Genomic DNA, 21,730 nt, shown 5'->3' on the forward strand with positions numbered 1-21,730 from the left:
ACCAGTTAATATCTGTTAGGATTTTGCTGATAAAAGTAAGGAAAGGCTGGTTGAAAGAGGCACGAAACTAAAGACCGTATTCTTCCCTTCTTCACTACAAGCTGCTGATTTGTTACTATTACTTGGTATTTAAGAAGATTTGTCTCATTAAAAACCACTACTTACAATACTTAAGTAGAAATTACTAGACTTGTTAAAATGGAAGTCTGCTCCAGTAGAACTTTATTAAGTACTGAAAATCTGCACCTCTTAATATGCTCCCAGAGGATGCCAACACTGGTCCTTATGTGCACTTTTATTATGGCTATCTAGGTCATAATCAATCAATATTCTTATGGAGGTACCAAGGCCTTATCCAAATTCAGGATCTCTGGGAATTATATTCACTAGTATAAATATATTTTTTAAGCAATCTTCTAGTGGGACTTGAGAACTGCTGATCATTGGGTTTGAAACGCCCTCTACTTTTTTTTTCTCCGCTCGTTTATTTTCTGTTCTTGAAATCCCAGCACAGGTCCCTCCTGCTTGGTGCTTTTATTGATCCCTTCAGACAAATTCATTCCCGCTGTTGGCAGCAAGCTCTTTATTATGAGCTAAACACTCTTGCATATAACCTATCTCTTCAGATTTTCCTTCGGGGCATTTTGGCTGTGATCTTAGCTTAACGGCCAAAACACCACTCCAGCCTCAGACTTTATTTCTTAAAGCAAATAATGATTGCCTTCTTGTAGCATCCGTTCCTAGCACAATTCTTGTCTTGTTGATTGTGAGCCTAGCCTGTAACAGCTGAGCCGTCTTTTGAGCCCAACTAGCATAATTCTTCACACATGGTGAGTGTTTAATATTTGTTAAGATAATAATTTTGGTTATAGTGGATGATTAATTTCTTTCGTGGGTACATGGTTGCTCCTCAGTCTTATGAGGTTAAAAGAACCCCCTTTCACGTTTAAAAAAAAAAGCACTCAAATTTTAAGGCAAAAACTGCAACTTAAAACAATGGCATATTACTTTTCAGATATTGGCAGTATAAGGTTTTTTGCTAGTAATTTGGATTTTATTATAGCAAATGACATATTAAAAGAATGAAAGGAATACTTTGGATTTATTATGTCTTTTGTCTGTGAGCCTCAAAACACTCTAAAGCATCTCTTAAATTACTGTACTGTCCTGCTATAAATATTACATACTCCTTACAAGAGCAAAAAGCTGATGAGGGAGAGTTGTAACCTATTTGGTCCAATCACAGACATCCCAAGAATGCAGCATGAAGAAAGTCAGAGTAATTGGCAGGATGAGATGGTGCACACGTTTAATCCCTCGAGCACTGGAGAGGCAGAGGCAGGTGATCTCCGTGAGTGCAATTCCAGCCTGGTATATGCAAGTTCAAGGCTAGCCAGAGCTACAGTGGGAGACCCTGTCTCAAAAACAAACAAAGCTGAGTGTTCCATAGGTAAGACCTCACAGTATTTCTTGGGGCTTAAGTTATGTGACCTCAAAGGTGCATATTCTATAGAGGAAAGAAAGCCAAGATGAGAAGAAATTATTTCTATATAGGGGGAGAATATTTATTTTTTTTCCTCTGTATTTCTACTTCTATTGAATAGTTCTATGCATTTTAGGGTGTTTGTATCTTTTTAAATGGGGCTAAATGTTGGCCCAGCCTCTGACAACATTCTTACCTATTTTTCAGACCTTACGTTCTCCTTACCTCTATTCTGCCGTTGCAGCCGAGAAAAAACAACTGCCTGCTGCGGTGATTTGGCAGGTTGGAACCCACATTCGTTTCTCAGGAACACTACTGCTTTGAAAATTCGGTTTGCCTCTCAGTTCCCTCTGTGTGAAATGGGAATGGAATAGGCGTACCACCTACCTCGCAGGATGAATGAAATGACAGAAAACGACTCGTAAACTGCCAAGCACCATACAAGTTGTTCCTTACGACATTTCTTGTTTACATTAATGCAGGAGACCACCACAGTGCAACATAAGTGAGAAGCAAAGGGAAGGCGTCAGGGAACCGCCTTGGGGTGGTGCTTTTCCCCTCTGAGCAAAAGGACGGCAACCCGTGTTCAGAGCAAAGGGGAAAAACTACAACTCCCGTGAGGCTTCACCCGCGCCAATTTCGGCTCCCAGTCTAGACGGAGCCCCGAGGCGAAGAGGGTGGGGCCTGCGCGCGCCCCGGACTCTCCTGAGTGAGTGCTGTGGCGGGCTGCTTGAGGCGACTGGGACACCAGGAGGAGACACACGTGCGAGTGTGGGGCGGGTGACAAGGGAAAGCCAGCTGTGCACCGTTGCCTCAGCGGACCGTAAACGCCGCTGCGGAGACGCCAGGCGCGCGCTCCCGGGGCTCGCGTCGCACGCCTCGGGCACTTGGAACGGCCAAGGCGGGCGGGGGCGAGGGCGGGGGCGGAGCCGAAGGCGGCGCGGCCGAAGGCGGCGACCCAGACATCTGGGACTGTTGTTGTTCTCTCGCCCCACGCCCGCCGCCTCAGTCAGTTCGAGCGAAGCTGGTCTGCTGGGAGGCGGGCGGTCCCGGCTCTCCTGAAGCTGCGGCAGGAGCTGGCGCTCACTGAACGCCTCGCGCTTGTTGGTCTCCGATGCCCTTCGGCAAGGTGGGGGCGTCTGGACCTTGGTGAGCACACCTAGAGCGCCGGACTCGGTTGTCTTCGCCCGCCCCTCGGGCCCTCAAGCCGGCGTGTCTGCCATGGCTGAGAACACTGATGATGACCTCAACTCTAACCTGCTCCACGCCCCCTACCTCACCGGGGACCCCCAGCTAGACAAGGCCATCGAGCAGTGGCTGCGTTGGGACAAGGTGGGTACCTAATCACCCCGGCATCTGTTCCCTCTTCCTACCCACCCTCTCACAGTCCGCTCTTTCCGGTACCCACCCAAGGTTCCGCAGGCTCCCAGGGAGATGGCTCAGGCCACCGCAGGGCTGGTGTTCCTGGGCGATGCCGCTCACCTTTTGCAGGGACTGCCTCCCTCAGGCGGGCTGGGCTGGGCGGGGACGTCTGCAGTAGGGCTACAACTGCAGCCCCTCTTCCTCCCCTGTTCCTGTCTCCCTTCCAGTGTGTATCATCTTTCATTATTAAAAATGCTTCATCCTCATTATCTTCATCATTGTAAGTTAGACTCTGCATCCTTTTCCTTCCCCGCCTTCTCAACCTTTACTTCCTTCTCTGCAGAACCTGAAAGCGGCTTCTGGGTTACTAACCACTCTCTGCTTTGGTCTTTGGTGTTGGTCTGGTGTGTTTCCGCCCTCTGTCGCTGGGTAATCAATCGCTGGTTAGGCATTCGCTGGTCTGTTTCACTCTATTTTCTGGTATCACCTTTTGCTATTGGGAATAACAAGGGCTGCCCTCTTTCATTCCTCTGTTGGCAGTTATTTTCTGGAAATATCCTGTTCAAAGGTTTATGGTCATAGACATCTTGAATAGTCTAATTATCCTCCTAGAGTCTGCACCATTACTTCTCAAATCATAACGTTCCAGCAGATTCATCTGGGAATCTTAGGCAAATTTGACCAGCTATTTAGGAATTTCTTAGGAAATTCAGAATTGCTGTTGCCTGGCCAAGCCATCTTTTCTGCTCTCTACCTCTCCTTGTGCAAGCATGTAGGGTGGATTGGTGAACGTTAGAATTAAAATGCACCCTTTTCACTGTCAGAGGACAAGATAATTGTTTGTTTTGTCAAGTGCAAATGATATAGCTGCTAAAACAGAGAAGGCAGCACATCTGAAACCGATTAATACCCAATTAAGAGATTTGTGTGGCAGTATGTGAGATTAATGTTATACAAAAAAACCCCACCTGATTAGCTTTCTGAAACAATTTATTTTAAATTTTTTCCCAGCCATTTTTGCATTCAAGAAGGGAAGCGGGGGACCCAAATACTGAATGATCCAGGTCAGCCAGGAAATACCGGTGGTCAGAAAGATAGAGCTCTTCTTGCCCTCAGAAAGCCTTCAGTTAGTAGATAAGGAAACCCAACAAATAAGCAATTACAATAAAGTCTCTGGTCTTCCTGGGTCATATGTATCTTACATGTTCTAATCATTCTTCTAGAGTCTGAACCAGTGTTTCTGGAACCTAAAAGTGTTAACAGATCATCTGGGAATCTTAAAAGGCAGTTTCTGACCAGACAGCTAGGGTGGGGCCTGACCGGCAGTCTTAGTGAGCTTCTAGGTAATTGACACAAGCAGTGCTGATCTGTGGACCATGCTACAAAGAGACTCTTTTCTCTTTCAGTATCAGCTTTGACTATGTTTTTCCTAATAAATGTTGCAGTTGAGTGAATTAATACTTATTGCTTATGTTATGCCCAAATACTGCTGAGATATACTGAAATGTTTAAGGACTGTAAAACACATATAAAAATAATGTTACAGGAGCTGGAGAGATGGCTCAGCGATTGAGAGCACTGTCTGCTCTTCCAGAGGTCCTGAGTTCAATTCCCAGAGACCACATGGTGGTTCACAGCCATCTATAATGTGATCTAATGACTCTTCTGGCATAAAGGTATACACGCAAATAGAGCACTCATATACAATAAAAAATATTTAAAAAATAATGTTACAGCAGCAATAAAGGAGGTTGCAGGCATTCAGTTCTTAATGGGAGTTCAAAAGTAAGAGTGATCTGTGGAGTGGGATGGTCAAAGAAAACTTTATGAGGACATGGAATGCATATAAAAACAGGAAAGCCTACAGGAAGGAGAAAGATGAAATAAATGTAGACCTCAATGAACATAAACGAGGATAAAGCAAAGGCTCCCAAATATAGGGAACAAGTAAGAAGTGCCTTAACAGAAGAAAAGATTAAATAATTTATTATATATTTATATTATTGATCTCTTAATGGAAGATAATGCTTTTATTTGAAAAACAAAGGTTTATCTACTGTAGATTGATACTTAAGTAAATTAGGCTAAGTCCTTGGCCACTAGAATTTAGAGTGAAGACTAAAGTTCAAGTATTTTATTACTATACATTGACAGTACATATAGTCCTGTCTTTTCTTTTCTCCAAGACAAGTTTTTTTTCTGTGTAGCCTTGGCTGTCCTGGAACTCACTCTATAGACCAGGCTGGCCTCGAACTCACAGAGATCCATTTGTCTCTGCCTCCTGAGTGCTGGGATTAAAGGCATGTGCCACCATTGCCCATCTGCCATACATATAGTCATTTAATATAGACATTCTGAGCTCCACTCCTGATTAATACCAATTAAGGAACCCCGATGATACTCCTGATTTCTTGAATATTGATGAGGCATGTAATATGTTATAAGTTTGTCTCAGGGTACCCTGCTGTTTGCCAGCATTACTAAGCTGTCATGGCTTGGTATACATTGAAAAGTCTTCATGTAACAAGTAAATGCATCCATTTCTGTGTGGGCCTATGCTACTACTATAACCCCATAAGTCCATGGGTCAAAGAATTCTCCTATCAGCTTTGCACAGAGAACTCCGCCACCAATATGCTCTTCTCTGCTCTAGGGTAAGGCTCGTATCTCCTTTCTGTTTCTTTCATTTGAGGCTTTCATGCGTTGCCAAGTTACAGGCAAGCAGTCCTGGCCTAAAAGCCAGGTTCTTCAGCATCACAACTGTCTGTTGAGTTTGTTCCAGTGTGAATTTTAACTCCCTGTAAGCAATTATATATCTAAGATGTTAATTAAGTGCTGGTAAAGCATGGGTGGATAGGGAGGAGACCTGGGGCAGCGGGCAGATCTGCTCTGCTGATTGCTACGGCAACAGCAAAGGTCCTGTATGCTAACAACAGTGTGGAGGCAGGAATTTGCCATGGCAATTTAAGAAATAGTAAGTAAAACGTTGTGGTCTCAGAATGTAGACCTGTATTAAAAAGGAGTAGAATGTGAAGTTGAAGATGGATTAGGCTCATAAAGAGCCTGGAAAATGAAATAAAAGGTATCAATCTAAGCCAGTGATTTTTTTTTTTCAGACATTTAACAAAAAGTCTGTGAATTAATTCCCCGTGCCTCCTTTTTTAGTCAGTCTTACATTGCTATAGTAAATACCTGAGCCTGGGTAATGTGTAAGGGACGGAGGTTTATTTAGATCAGTTTATATAAGGTCAGCTAGCCACATCTATTCGGCCTCTAGTTAGAGCCTCATGGCTGATGGAATCATGACAAGCCAGAGAGCAGGGAGGGGCGAGCCTTACCTTTTACATTTTCTCCTCTTCTATTACCTCCTCTCCTCCCTTCTGTAAATTACAGCTTACTCTTGTTAGAACTCATCCACAAAGTTCCTAGGGAAGGAAGTGTTTCTGGTGGTGACCCAGTTTCCTCCCACTAGGTCCCAACTCTTAAAAGGCTCTAGTACCTCAGTACCTCACAGTGAAGACCAGGTCTTTGATATGTGAAGCCTTGGGGTACAGACCACATTTAAACAATAGCACTTTCTAAAATTTGGTAGTTGTATTATTAGTTATTTATTATTCTTTTGAAAAATTAAATAATTTAGTCTGTGTAAATAAAATCGTCAGAACAACAACTTTCAGATCTAGAAGTCCCAATTGACCATTCTAGTTAAGAAGATGTTGGTGGTGGGCAAGGTGGCACATACCTGTAATTCCAGCAGTAGGGAGGCAGAGGCGGGCAGATGTCTATGAGTTCGAGGCCTTCCTGTTCTACAAAGTGAGTCCAGGACAGCCAAGGCTACACAGAGAAACCCTGTCTGGGGGGAAAAAATTGTCAGAAAACATACTGCGAATACAAAACAGAGAAAGCCCATGCCTACTTCCCAGAAAAATTATGTGTATATTAATAACTAAGTACCAATGTACATGAAAACAGTTTGTATGAACAAGATAAAGCAGTAGGTACATACATACAAAGAGATACAATGGGTAGCATAAAACCCCCAAAACTATAAATTAGAAATAGAGAATTATTTCCTCATCACCAGGTAAGAAAAGATAGAGTGAAAAAGCAACAGGAAACAAGAGTAAGCTCTAGGAAATGAAAGGAGAAAAGTGATAACCCCTCTACCAAATACACATATAGATACACACACACACACACACACACACACACACACACACACACACAATGTTAAAGTTGAAGGAACAGAGGAGTACATAGGAAAAGTTTGGCACATAAGAACTAGTGCAGGAGTCCATCATGAAGAAATCTTGGTTGGGAAGTTATGCACTAGATACACAGTGTGTCATAAGTAGATGTGGTGAAGGTGCCATGTCATGTCTATCAACATCAGAAAAGCAGCTAAGCAGTTACCTATGAAAGAAGAGGCAAGAAGGGAAAGAGAGATGAGTGGGTTGGCAAAGGCAAGAAGGAAGGAAATAGGGTTTAGCTTAGTGGTATAGTTCTTGCCTAGCAGGCATGCCACCCTAAGTGGGGAAATGTAAATACTTTTTTTTTTTTTTTTTTTTTTTTTACCAGAAATGGAAGCAAATTAAAACATGACTTGATTTTGAGTAATTAATTGATAAAGCTTAAGTAAGAAACTATTTGATCTCATCTTTTCAGATGGCACAGGGGTGTGCTAAAAGAGTCTAAAGTAAACAATATTTAGAGCCTATTAATCTAGTACTTAAATTATTTTCTCTTTTGATGATCAACCAGAAGGTAGAACACAGTGTTTAATCTTTTAATTTTGGTGAAAAAAATGCATACAAGTTACCATCTTGGTCATTTTTAAGGGCATATACAGTTCACTGGTTATCATAAAAATACTCACATTGGTGTAGAACAAATCTTGAGAATTTGTCATCTTGCTAGGCTGAAACTCTATGCCCATTAAATAACTTCTTTCTTCCATCCCCTTTCCCAGCAAAACCACCATTCTTATTTCCGTCTCTGTAATTTGGCTACTCTAGGTACCTTATAAGAGAGGAGTCATGCAGTGTTTGCCTTTCGTGACTGGCTTGTATGATTTAGCATAATGCCCTCATTATCATCCATGCTGTAGATAACATTTTATTTTGACCTCACAACAAAGTGGAGAGGTGTTGTGTGACAAACTTGCTGGGGAGATAGGAATCCCAGGACAGACCAAAAGTATAGATACCACCAAAGTCCAACTTGGTGAGCAAATGAGTTTTAATGGGGGGTACTTACAGGAATGTGGGTGATGGGTTATATACAGAAGCAGAAATAACTGGAGAGACAGATACATCACCCATGCCCACCCCAGGATGGAACACTGCACAGCCTGCAGGCAGTTCAACCTGCCTCTTGGAGAGTGTTCTTATAAGGTGCCTCAGTTGGTCGAAACCTTTCCCAGGCAGCTGGGCTGGTTTCTGCCCCTTCCAGGCAGTTGGTCTAGTCTCAGAGTCATCTTTACAGCTGGGCTCTGCTTACTGTAGCAAGGAGGGGCCTAGAGACTCTGGTCAGCTTCAGGGACTGTTTTTGAATTTTGTGCTCTCCTGCTTTAGGGTCTCCCCTGGAGGCTGCAGTGTTTGAGTTGGGGAAACTGTTACACAAGAGGTGGTACAGTGATTGGGGTTTGGGCTTCTATGCTTTGTTCCATGATGCTTTCTGCTTTCTTGATGGCTAGTGACGTTGGGAGTTAGTAGTGAGGCTGCTGCCCTCTGGTGTTGGGAGTTAATAGAAAGTGATTTATTCTGGTGCAAAAGAGGCAGAGATTCAGCATGAGTTGTTGTCAACAGTCCTGTCCTGTATAGGATGGTTTCCACTAAATAACTGAACAAGCACTTGTTTTAGTTACTTAGTGACAAGATATGTGACAGAAAGAACTTAAGGGAGGCAGTTCTTATTTTGATGTTTCTCTGAGGGTTATGGTTCATCATGACAAGGAAGGCATGGCAGCAGGAACATGAGGCAACTGGCACATTATGACCAACCAGGAAACAGAGATGGATGCTAGTGCTTAGCTTGCCTCTTCCTTTTTAGTCTTAGACTCCAGCCCGTGGAATGATGCCCACATTCAGAGTGCAGGGTCTTCCCACCTTAGTTAAATCTCTCAGTAAATGTCCTTACTGACATAAACTAAAAGTATGTTTCCCAGCTGACCCTAAACCCCATCAAGTTGACAAGTTAGACATCACAGTACTGTATCTTACCAAAGTATGAAATGGTCATATTTTAATGCCCCAAATAGTAAAAATACCATAATATTGCAAATGAACAGTATTTTCTCAGACAAAAAAGCATTTTAGCTTTTAGCTAACCAGAGCTTATCTTGTTGGAAAATCTCTTTGATGTAAGTGGTTTTCTGCTGCAGAATTTTCTCATGTCATTATTCTCTTTGAAATATTTCGTTTTTATACAGTAAAAAAAAAATTAAAACTTTGAATGCCCATTGTGTTAGTTTTACATTACTATAACAAATTACAAAAATGCTCATCTCATAAAGAAAAAGGGATTTATTTGGACTCACAGTTTTGGAGATCTAGTTTCCAATAGCTGGCCTTGCTTCTTTGGGCCTGTGGCAAGGCAGCAGGGGGTGCAAAGTTGCTCACTTCATAGGCAAGAAGCAAAAGAGAGAGGGGTCAGAATCCCTCTTTAAGGGAAAACCTCAGTGACCCAAAGACCTCTCACCAGGCTCCACCTCTTAAAATTTGTACAGCCTCTCAAAAGGGTCACATTGGAGACCAAGCCTTGAAAACACAGACCTTTGGACGACATTCAAGTTCTATACTTTCAATACCCATCAGTAAGGTAGTTGGCTAAATTTGACACTCTAAAGTGAATATAGCACAAATTTATATCTATTAAAAGGACCTCTGCAGAAAGATATAAATACATTGGTGTGTGTGTGTGTGTGTGTGTGTGTGTGTGTGTGTGTGTGTGTGTGTGTATTAATTACTTTGTTGTACCAAAGACTTTTAATGTGAGGTCTATGGTAGTTGTAATTTTGTGATGATACATTATTATTATATTGTAGTGTTGTATAGTGTGACTTTATATACTTGTTTTACTTGACTAAATTGAACCCTTAAAAGAACAGAATTGACTGTCGTCTAAGTGTAAAGTATATCTCAGTAAGCCCAACCTTTAAAAAAAAAAGTGTACATAAAACTTCTGAAACTAATATTGAGGAAACATGAATAAATCCAGGTGGATAGTGTTTTGCCTTATTACATATGAGGTAGTGGTATAAAAAAAAAAAAACGCCTGGTAGTGTTCTCACTTTCTCTTCATGAAACATTTGAAAAGTAAAACAATGTTAAAGAGTCAGTACTTAGAAAATGCCTGCGTTCTTAGTGGCTTTATAGCATGGCTATTTTCATGGCATGCAAATTACAAAGATAGAGTGCTCAGAGTGCATGCAGCTCAGTGCAGAGCCCATTAGTTTAGCATGCACAGGACACAGATTCAGTCCAAGGGCCAACAGTGAGCTCATGTTTACCTGGATTGTGGAGCACTATTATAGCCCTCTTATTTAAAATTTTTCTTTACGATTTTGTAAATGTTCTTTGATATTTGGGAAGATCAGATCACTTATTAGGCATAAATATGAATAAAATTTTTGTACAGATTACAGCTGTAGCAACTCTCGTGTAAAGTATGGGATAACTACTTACAGAGCATGAATAAAACCATGCGGGCTTTCTATGTCCACCCCAGCCCTGAATAATGGCACGGAGACTTACATTAATTTTAATAGCTTTAGGCCTTAGCTTTCTTTTTTTCTCAACCAGCTCTTATAACCTGTGTTTAATCCGTGTTCTGCCATGTGGTCCTTTACCTCTCCAACTTCCTCCCTGTCTCGTAGGCGAATCTTTTTGTGCCTCTTTCTTTCCCAGGGTTCCTTATTCTCTGGAAGTCCTGTCTGTTCTCTCCTGCCTTTGCTATAGTTCTTTATTCAAGCAATCAGAAGGTGATGAAGAACAGTGTTTACAAAACATCAAGACAGGTGGTGCTTAACAATACCAAAGGCTGGTCTGTCCTCCGCGCTCTGCTGGTACAGAAATCAGCATTTGAATATACAAAGACAACCTTTGCACAGCACACAAAAACATCACTACAACACATGATAAGGCTGTATTTGCTATATTTTACTATTGACTTGTGTTTTGTGAAGAAATTATAACTTCTGAAAATCTTGTATGCTATTTAAAGTTCAGATAATAGGCACTATTTTCAAAAATTATGTATGAGCCTTTTACATTAGACATGTAATATTTTGTTTTGACTTGTTTTCTGACATTGAGATAATTTAAAATTATTTTTATTATAAAAGGAATTGGATTACATTTAAGTTAAAACAACAACAATAAAATTTTAAGTAAAGACATTCAGAGAAACGCCTCCTCTTCCTAGGTATGTACTGAAGGAAGAGCGGAGAATAGGAGCAGAGGAATCTAAAATGCATCTGTAATTTGTCATTTTAAAAAAATGATTTAAATTTAACAAGCTCTTATCATTCAACGAGATAGAAACCATTTAGCATTTTCTGTCTTCTTTTAAAAGCAGAGATAAATAAATTTGTTAATAAAGTTTCCTAAAAAGTTCTGTGAACATCTTAACTACAAGTTTGATAACCACCTGAGTCTTTAGGCCACCGCCACAACTCAGTCTTCTTCATCAGAAGCCCACACCTCAGCCTAGAATCAACACTAAATCAAGTGTGATTCCAGCTAGCTCAAGGTTAGAGAACAGAGGTTGGATCCTAAAGGGCACAGCAGTCAAGCCTATTTTAGATTTAAGTACTGGCTGTACTCTGAGCCTCAGTTTGTATATAGGTTAAAAAGAGAATTTTAAAAAATGAGAGTAACTACCTCAAACAACTCTTGGGTGGTTTAAAACTTGGAAAATTAACACTGACGGTTTGGGTTGCTTTGTTGTTGTTGTTTGTTTGTTTGTTTTTATTGTCTATTTCTCTTCTAAGATGGCTCCTCTTCTTATGTCATTGAGCGATAATATAAGCTGCATAAAGTCCTTGAATGCGAACACTAGCATTTGAATATCTTGGTATTGGCCACTCTTAGTAATCTTGGTTGTAGACTGTATTGCTGCCAGTCAGCTGAGGGTTAATTTGCTTCAAATGGAAACCATGAATAGGCAATGTGGAATTAATTCCCTTAATGCCAGCAATCCTGAGCTAGAGTGTTGCTACTCTTGGATCATTTGCTCTCAGGGTGATAGCTCTAGGCTCTTAAGTTCTACTAGCCCAGAACCCAGCAGTTGGTGCCGTAACTTTGAACTTACTGCAGTGGTGTTCTCAGTGCCCCAGTGCTTAGCTCCATTGCATCCAGAGCCAGTAACTGTACAACTTTTCTAGAGTTTGGGTCTTGCAGTTCTTCTCCAAGCTGGTTCTTCACAATCCTTGACCTGCAGTCTTAGCTCTTCACTGTCTCTTGCTTTCATAGCACGTCTGTAGTCACAGCCTCAACTCTCAAAACTCTCGGGATTTGTTTAGGCACCTTCTAGTTGTTGCTTTGAGTATGTCTGGGACTGAGAGCCCAAGAGTTGTCTGCTTTCCCTATTACAAGCTCAGCCTGTAGTTCAGATCACAAGCAGGCAGCACTAGTCAGGTGAGGCTTTACTGGGGCCAGAGCCAAAGTACCAGTGGGTAAGAATGAGAGGAGCATCGCTTATACTGCCATTCACAAGTGTGCATGCATTACCTGTCATGGGGGCGCTTTCAGACTAAATTTAAGACATCTGGAAGGAGGTGGGACAACTACGGGGGTAAGGTTATGTAAAGTGACTGTAGAAACTTATCTAAAGTCATTATGGTTGAAAGGAAGTCTCCTAAAGAAAAAGCTCAGTTAAGGTAGCTGCCATGCAGCATCAGTGGTTCCTGCTTTTGGAATGATGTCTATTTGAGGCATCTGTGACTGGTTGGGAGTCTCACTGAGCAGCCTTGAAGTTTGTAGAGCATCCGGTCATAGTGGTGTATGTCTGTAATCCCAGCATTTGGGAGAAGGGGGTATGAGGATCAGGAGTTAAAAGCCATCCTCAACTGTGTAGCAAGTCTGAGACTAGGCTGAGCTAATCAGATACGTGACTGGACTTTACTTGGCCTTATAGGAAGCTAATGGTACATGATTTTTTTTATGCTATTTAAAATTCGTTTTGCTGAAAATACAGAAATGTGATTAGCTTTTATTGATCATATATTCAAAAACCCAACACTAATCCCAAAATTTCTGCAGTTATATGTGTGATAAATCATTTCATATTTAAAAAAAAAGCTATTTTTATATTTTTGATTGTGAGCCTGGCCTTTAAGGGCTCAGCCATCTCTCCAGCCCAAAAATATGCTATTTTTAATATTAATATACTTTGTATCTTTTTTTTTTTTTTTTTTTTTTTGCTTTATACCTTAATTAACTAAGGCTGGTTTTGTTTGCTTGTTTTTTCTTTTCTGTTTTTAATTATAGCCATCCATTATAGAACCAGGAAGTTCCTTTCTATTCTTTGTAGTCTAAGAAACATGTAATATATGTACATATACAAAAACATTTCATTGGCTCCATATTTACTGTGATCTGGTATTATGCTATGAGAAATACATCTGTTTTTGTCATGGGTTCTTAGCACAGTGTTCCTAAAACCTTTGGAATTTCCTGAGTTATTGAAATGCCCTTTATTATTATTCATAACAACCTCCTTTGATTACATCTGAGTTTATGATCAGGACAGCCTTAGAATAGGCTGGTCACCAGAATGACCAGTGGACCTGTCTGCCTCTCACTAACGGCGGACCTCTGGTGAAGGAAGGTCAGGGGGCTAAAAATTGGGCTCTCTTAACAACTCTTGAACCACTGAATCCAAAGTGCTGGGAGGACTACTAGCTAGAGAAGGGGTGCCTCATTCTCCTCCCCCCACGTCTTGCCTCACTCATCCTTTTCTCCATTTGGTTGTTCCTGAGTTGTATTCTTATAATAAGCTGGTAAACTATTCTCTTGAGTTTTGTGAGGCATTCTAGAAAAGTTTGGAGCATGAGCTGGTCATGAGAACTCCCTCTTGTGGTTCTATAGTCCTTTGTTTAGAAGTGTGAATAGCACAGAATTTGCATTGGCATTACAAAGTGGGGGCAGTACTATGGACTAAACCCTTTAATCTTTTTAAAAGTTGATTTATTTTTATTAAATATTTTTTATTTTTTAAATTCCTTTAACCTTTAAGATCTGATCTGATGCAGGAGAGGTAGTGGCAGAATTAAATTAAGTCATGTATACTCAGTTTATAACCAGAGAAGCGGAAAATTGATTGTGGTTGGGAAAGACAGTAAACCAGCTCAGGCAGCCCCTCACAAACTAGACTTCTACCTGATCCAGTTCACCAATTAAAGAGACAAATAATGTTGGAAAACAGAGATTTAGTCAACTCATGCTGTCTTCGTTGCTTTTCTATAGCTGTGGTAAACATCATGACCAAATAACTTCTAAAAAGAAAGTGTTTAATTTGGGATTACCATACAAAAGGAACAGATAAAATCAAGGAACTAATAGTTTTAGGTTTAAGTATGTGAGGAATTATGCATAAGGAAAAATAAGCATAATGAAGCACTCTGGTCAGGATGTGGTCAGGTAGTTTGTAGCAAAAGCAGCTTCTAAGTGTCTGTTATAACACCATATAGTTGGTATCTGAAGAAAAAATCCACAAAAATTTTTACATAACGAATGATTTTATTTTGTTCTTAAGGTCATTAGTTCATATTTTAAGTTTTTCATGAGTTGTGAGTTGGAGCAAGTAGACAGCTAACTTCATAATGCTGTCATAAACCCATTATTTGATTAAGAATCTCAGTAAACAAATGCTTCTAGATTTTTATCCCCTATATTTAATATTTAGATGAATGTTAAAACCGTACATTTAAAAAAAAAAAAAAAAAACCCCCAAGCTAAGTATAGTCAAAGATCTGCGAATTCTATAAGTGGTCCCACCTGAGTATAGAAATTTCAAAACTGGTCACACTGAACATGAATTTCATTTCTGTAATCCACACTTTCATGATAGAGCTTAGTGAGTACTCCGCTGTCTTTGCAGTCAGGTCATAGTGTTCATCTGCAAAAGGGAGTTGTATTTCACCATGATCAGAGTTAGCAGTACTCGTTGGGATATTGGAGGGCTGCTCACTTCTGTACACCAACCTTACCTTCATTGTTTAGGATTAAAGGTGTGTACTAAGGACTTGTCTGAATTCCAGCAAGCATAGCCAAAGCTACTTGTAGACAGAGACAAGAGGATCAGTTGAATTCAGAAGGTTTTGGTATCAGCCTACAGAGCACAGTGAAACTCTGGTCTCAAGAAAAGAAAAGAAAAGAAAAAAAAAAGAAAAAAAAAAATTTAAAAAGAAAAGAAAAGAAAACTCATTTTATTTATTCCACATTTTCCTCTCAAATCATCTTTTAAATTTATTCATACAATTTTTTCACGAAGAATATAACTCTTAACTTCACCCAGAATGTAATATTTTACTTGGTAAATCACCGTTTTTCATTGAACACCTTAAAAATACTTGTTATTTAAACCTCCCCCCCCCCAAACTTATTTTGATGTTAGGCCTGGTGGTTAAGACCTGTACTCTCAGCTACTTAGGAGGCTGAGACAGAGGAGCTGAAGTTCATGGCCAGCTGGGACACTCTAGTGGGATCCTTCTTAAAATAAAAGATTTTAAGGAGGGACAGGTAGAGGTTAATAGTAGAAAATTTGGTTTAATCCCTAGTACTGGTACCCGCCCCCCAAAAAAACTACCAGCAATAACCCTAATTCATTAATACTGAACACATCATTTAATAATAGCTTTTAATTAGGTTTCCCCCATTTCTCTTATTTTTTTAAAATTTTTTATTAGTTCTTTGAAGTTCATGGCATTGTGAAAATTAGCGAGTAGGGATGAAGCTTCCATCTCAATACCAGCTTTATTTCTCCATGTTCTATGACTCAAATATGTCTTCAGTAATAAAGTCTATAAATAAATCAAGGACTAGTGCTTAAACAAGAGCAGCAACAATAGCCTGTTATGTTTTGGGGTCTGTAAGACTTCAGTGGCCAACAACTCTAAACGTAGTAACCCATTCCTGGCACTGGACTTTAAAAGGTTTATAAACAGGCAGAAATTGAATTTAGGGTCTAGTACTGCCAGTTAAATATACTTGATAGTTCAAAGGGTTGTCAAGTAACTTCTCATGGATTCAGTGCCAGCACTAACACAGACTAAATCCCAGACCTGAGTCATTTGACCTGAAAATTGGGCTAAAATGAACTTAGATTGCTGTTGATTTCAGATGTCCAAGAAAAGAAAAATCTATATAAGGGGAAGTGTGTTTATCTTTGTTCTTGTTGTTTTAAGAAAGGACCTTAGGTAGCCCAGGGTAGCCTTAAACTGGCCTTGAATTGCTGACCATTCTGCCTTCAGTCTCTCATGTGCTTGGATTGCAGCTGCAGTGCTTGGCTTCAGTAGGAAATACCTTCATTGCAGGCCTCAATTTGTTCCTATTAATAACATTTGCAAATATAATATCCAGTGTAGAGTCAACCAGACCCATAAAGAAACAGGTCAACATAAACAATCACCCACAGAAACAAATGTGCTATAAACTGACTTGTAGAGGTGCTTTATGCTAAATTCTGATATACAAACTTAAAAATAATAACTGTGATTGCCAAATTGAAAAGGTCAAAAAGAGAAAATTAAAAATTAGGTAGAAAAGCGAAAATAATGCAAATGCTTATATTTTTTGATGTAAGGTCTGATTTTGAAATAATACAGAAAATAATACCAAAACTAAGACTTCAGTGAACAGATTTAATAAAATTCAGAGTTAAAGAGACTATTAGTAACCTGCAAGATAGGGCAGCTGCAAGGATTCGGGAAGAAGCATGTAGTGATAGGATGATACGACTAAAGAGAAAGTATGGGCTTCAGGTCTGAGACAAGAACAGAGCGAAAAGTTCTCAGATCCATTTGATTGAAGTCACCCAAGGAGAGGAAAGAGAGTAGACAAGCAGCAGTTTGTAGCAGGGAGACTTCTCAAACTGATGAATAGTACCAGTCTATTGATTAACTTTGGTATTGGTGTATTTTCTAAGCTTCTCTCTAATTATACCTAATTATGTTACCCTAAACAAGGGGGAAAGAGGAATAAGACCATCAATAAAGCACAGTTATATTTTAGTTGTATTTTATGCATATATGTATATCTATTTTACAAATCTGGGGTCATTACATGTATGATTTACAAACATTCCTAAGATGTCCTGAGTGTCTTATATATCATTAAAATTTAATAAGAGTTTGGATATGATATTTGAATGTACTATTATACTTTTTATTTGTGTGTGTGCATATGTATGCTTGTTCACATTTATATGTACATGTGTATTTTTGGATGTTATGGATACATCTGAGTTTGGTGGCCAGACAATGACCTCGAGTATTGTCTTCAGTAATGTTATCCACTACCTATGAATCAGGCTCTCCTGCTGCCCTGGAGCTGCCCTGTCAGGCTGGCTGGTTGCCCTTTCAGCCCCAGGTATCCTCCTGTCTCCCTCCCATTACGAAGATTAAAAGTGCGTGCTAGCAAGACCAGCTTTTGCACTGATGCCTGGGATCAAACACAGCTCCTGGTGCTTGGGAGGAAAGCATTTACCAACTGAGCCATGTCCGTAACCCCTTGTCTTACACTTTTTATTTAACCAAGTTAACGTTATTTTAGTGAGTATCCTGATACCCAAATCTTTGGTATGTTTGCTTTTGTTTTGTTTTGTATGGTTTTTGAGACAGTCACATGTAGACAAAGCTGGCCCTGAACCAGACCAGCTATGCCACTGAGGACACATAACTCTTACATTCATCCCTGATTAATTATATTTCTCTTTGGGGATAAGTTTCTAGAAATAGAACAACTTGATCAAGACTGGTAAAGGCTAAGTATCCTTTACCCCATGGGATAAGCAGTATTTCAGATATTTTTCTTCCTTTTTAAAAATTAATTTATTTATTCATTTTACATACTGACTGTAGCCCCCTCTCTCCTCTCCTCTCCTGGTTCCATCCTCCCTCCCTCTTCCTCCAACCCCACCCCCCATTTCTCAGAAAAGGGGATTCCCCCTCCACGTGGCCTGGTGAGGCAGCCCCACCAATGGAAGTGATCAAAAAGCAGGCAACAGTTTGGGGTTTCATAGGCACTTTGTGCAAGTTGTATCTTTCAAAAATAGCTGGGGCTATTTACTTGCTTTATCTCACATTCTTTGTATCTCTGATGACTTTGACAAGCCTCAGTTGAAAGTCAGGATCTATGTTCTCTCAGAACTTGGATGAGTCTTGATCACAGTCTCAAGAAATAACAGGAGCAGTGGAAGTTGCTTGCCTTCCAGGCCTAGGCTGGGAAAGGTAGTGCGGCTGCTCCCTGGCTGGCTTGCTCTTAGGACACTGCCCTTAGAACCCAGCATGGTGAGGAAGCCCAGGCTCAGGAGTGTCTTCTGCAGATGCTCCATCTGACAGCCTATCCTAGCCACCAGCCATCACTGCCAGATACATAACAGGCAAGCCTAGAGTTGACTCAATAGCCAGATCTTTTGTCTTTCAACAGAGACCTCAAACATTTCCTGCCCACAGAAACTGAAAATGATAAGTGATTATTGATTTAGGCCTTTACGTTGGAAAGATTGATTTTCCAGCCAAAGTAAATTCCTTCTTCCTCCATAGCACTGTTCTTTAAAACTCTTAAAATTAAATCAAGAAATCATTTTCATCTAAAAATTAAAATCAGATGAACATAGTATCTTGATTTAATTGCATTTTCTGAGTTACTGTAAAGAGACAGTCGAGCAGGGAGAAAGTGGCTGGTGTGAGAGTGGCTATCATTCCAAACTCAGAAAACCTAATACTGAAATCATTATCCTTCCACTCCCAGCGTATTCCCCCACCTCCTCCAACATTCCATTCATATTCACTTTCCCCCTACCAGGTCAGACATTGCTTCCTTCAGCTTTAAAACTCAGACTAAATACTGATATGTCACCTAGCGCTTGTGCGTATTCTATGGAAACTGTCCTTTTACTTGTCTTTCTATCTCACTACATATTAAGCTTTGTAAGGTCCTCTTACTTCCAATGATATCTTCTATGTGTGGCATATAGTATGTGCGCGGTAAATAAGTATTTTCACTTGGTTTTAACCATCTTACTGTTTTATGTGTGTGGGTGTTTTGCCTGCATATATGTCTATGTACCACAAGCAACCCTAATGTCCAAGAAGGCTAGAAGAGGATATCGTGTCCCCCGGAACTGGAGTTACAGATGATTGTGAGCGACCTTGTGGATGCTGGGAATCAAATCTGGGCCCTCTGCAAGAGCAGCCAGTGCTCTTAACCACCGAGCCATCTCTCTAGCCCTGTTCCTGTTTTTCATACTGCTGGTGATCAAATTTGGGGCGTGTATGTACACTAAGCAGGCACTCTGCCAGTGAGCTACATCCGCAGGAAGGCTTTAAAATACAATAAATGACATTTTTAACTTTTCACACTAATCTTTTCCTACCCAATATTATGCTTAAATGGTAACAAAATTGTTTTTTTTTTTAAACTTACTTTTCAGTCTTGGTCTAATTAACATTTTCATTTCCTGGATTTCATTTTTCCCAGTAAATGATTTTTCAGGTAAATTTTGTTTTATATGATGAATAGTATAGCCATCCAAGCTTTGTATCTAGGGCAGTTTAGTAATGCTAACTTGAGCAAAGTTTTTAAAGATAGGGGAGTTAAATTTAGAATTATACACAGATTCTTTACATGGGGAAACACTCCTTTAACAGGATTATATTTGGGGCCACTTCTCTGGGAATCCTGGGTGTGGACCTGGCCAGTGTTTTTTGTAAAGCTTGCTTCAGGTGGGGGAAACATGACTGTTTTGAAGCTAATAAGCAGTCATGTGACTGGATCCCTGCTCTTCTCCAGGGCTCTGGAAATGGATCTCTAAGCTGGCTGACCCTCGCAAGTAAATGTCAGCGTGTTCACCCTTCAGGTTTTCAGACTGCAGCTTCTGTTTCAACTTCTCTCTAGACATAAACTTTGAAAATTCCTTGTTATTTTATTGACCTGGTATTTGTTGTTCAAACACAAATCTCTGACAGATATTTAAGGATAGCATTTAAAGTTTTATAATTTTAGACATCCTGAATTATAAGGGGGTTTTGTACATAGGCTCCCTTTAATAAATAACCATATCAAGACTTGGGATTGTTAACTGATGCTGTGTTCTCCAGTATCTTTTCTAATCTTCTACATGACACAGTGCATGGTTTAGGTTGTTCTCAAACTCTTAGATCTAATACTCAAATATCCTTAAGTAGATTTAAGTGACCAAATACCTGACAAGAAGACTTTTATTTTGGCTTACAGTTTGAGGCAACCACACCTCTCATGGTAGAGAAGGCATGGCAGCAGGTGAAGGATTGTATTGTATCCACAAACAGGAAGGGGAGGAGGGGTGGGGGGGGGCAGGTGCTCAGCTTCTTTCTCCTTTTTAGGACTTCAACCCATGGGATTCTTCAATCTACATTCTGGATAGGTCTTTCCACAAGTAAACCTTCCTGAAGCCTCCTCTTAGATACAGCCAGAGGTGTGCTTCCATAATGATTCTAAGGTCAGTCAGGTTTGCAGTAAGTATTATCCATCACAGGTGTGGAACAAAATTTACAGGTAAACCCAGTGACAAACTTGTCTACTTTATGTACTTTATATTCATTTATATTTATTGTATATAAACAATGCAAAAAGCCCTAATTATGGTCATAATAGGTTCAGAAAAGCTTAGACAAGTTCAAATGACTTTTCATATATAAGTGAATATAAATACCTTCATTTGTTGGCAGAGTTGGTGTGAGCTTTCTTCATACCTATGCAAATTTGTTAAGTTACATGTTAAAATAAACACTTTCATGCATTTAAACTATCTTGGAAGAGCCTTCCCCCACCCTCCCCTGCAGTGGTATAGCAACTAGTAAGGTGCCTATGCTACAGTAAACAAATCCTTGGGGCTGGAGAGGTGGCTCAGAGGTTAGGAGCACTATCTGCTCTTCCGAAGGTCCCGAGTTCAATTCCCAGCACCCACATGGTGGCTTACAACCACCTATAATGAGATCTGGTGCCTTCTTGTGGTGGGCAGGCACTTGTATGGACAGAATACTGTATAAATAATAAATAAGTCTTTTTTTAAAAAAAAGCAAATCCTCACTTATGTACTTATAAGGAAGGAGTCCTAATGAAACTCACTGTGTCACCAAAAGTAAATTAAAAACGTAAGTGTAGACTGAAAGTAGGAGACAGGGCTAAAGTATCAGTGAGAGTAGAATAGAGGGATGAGAGTAATGTGGGTGAGGGGGAGAATACGGTGGAAATATGTACATGCATGAAAATGTCATAATGATATGCATTATATAATTAATATATGCTAATAAAACATAGAAAACTAATACCTACAAAAGATCACTTTCTTCATATTTGCATTTGGACCTAAAGGTTCTACAAGTATTATGTAAATAGTCACTTCCTTTTCTTCATTTTAGCCATATAAAGATGCAACAATCAAACTGGGTATGGTGGTAAATGACTTTAATCCCAGCACTTGTGAGGCAGAGGCGAGTGGATCTCTATGAGTTCAAGGCCAGCCTGATCTACATAGTGAGTTTTAGGCCAATTAGAACTACACGATGAGACTCTTGTTTTAAAACAAACACCCCCCCCGCCCCCAAGGATATGTTTGTGCTTAACAGTTGCCAGAGGGGAGAGTCTTCTTAGTGTAGTTCCTAGAACTTGCCTGTGCGCC

General features: G+C 40.1%; 1 protein-coding gene across 2 annotated transcripts in view; it reads left to right on the plus strand.

The window, feature by feature from the left end:
• Window positions 1-2,594: 2,594 nt before the first annotated feature.
• Pgm2l1 (phosphoglucomutase 2 like 1) overlaps window positions 2,595-21,730 on the plus strand; it is a 40,862-nt gene continuing 21,726 nt past the window's right edge. For both annotated transcript variants that reach the window (XM_051149036.1, XM_051149037.1), the window contains exon 1: window positions 2,595-2,815. In XM_051149036.1, the coding sequence (XP_051004993.1) occupies window positions 2,705-2,815 (111 nt within the window). In that variant the 5' untranslated portion in view covers window positions 2,595-2,704. The remainder of the gene's footprint in view (window positions 2,816-21,730) is intronic.

This window comes from Acomys russatus, chromosome 7, assembly GCF_903995435.1.
Source record: "Acomys russatus chromosome 7, mAcoRus1.1, whole genome shotgun sequence".
Lineage (NCBI taxonomy): Eukaryota > Metazoa > Chordata > Mammalia > Rodentia > Muridae > Acomys > Acomys russatus.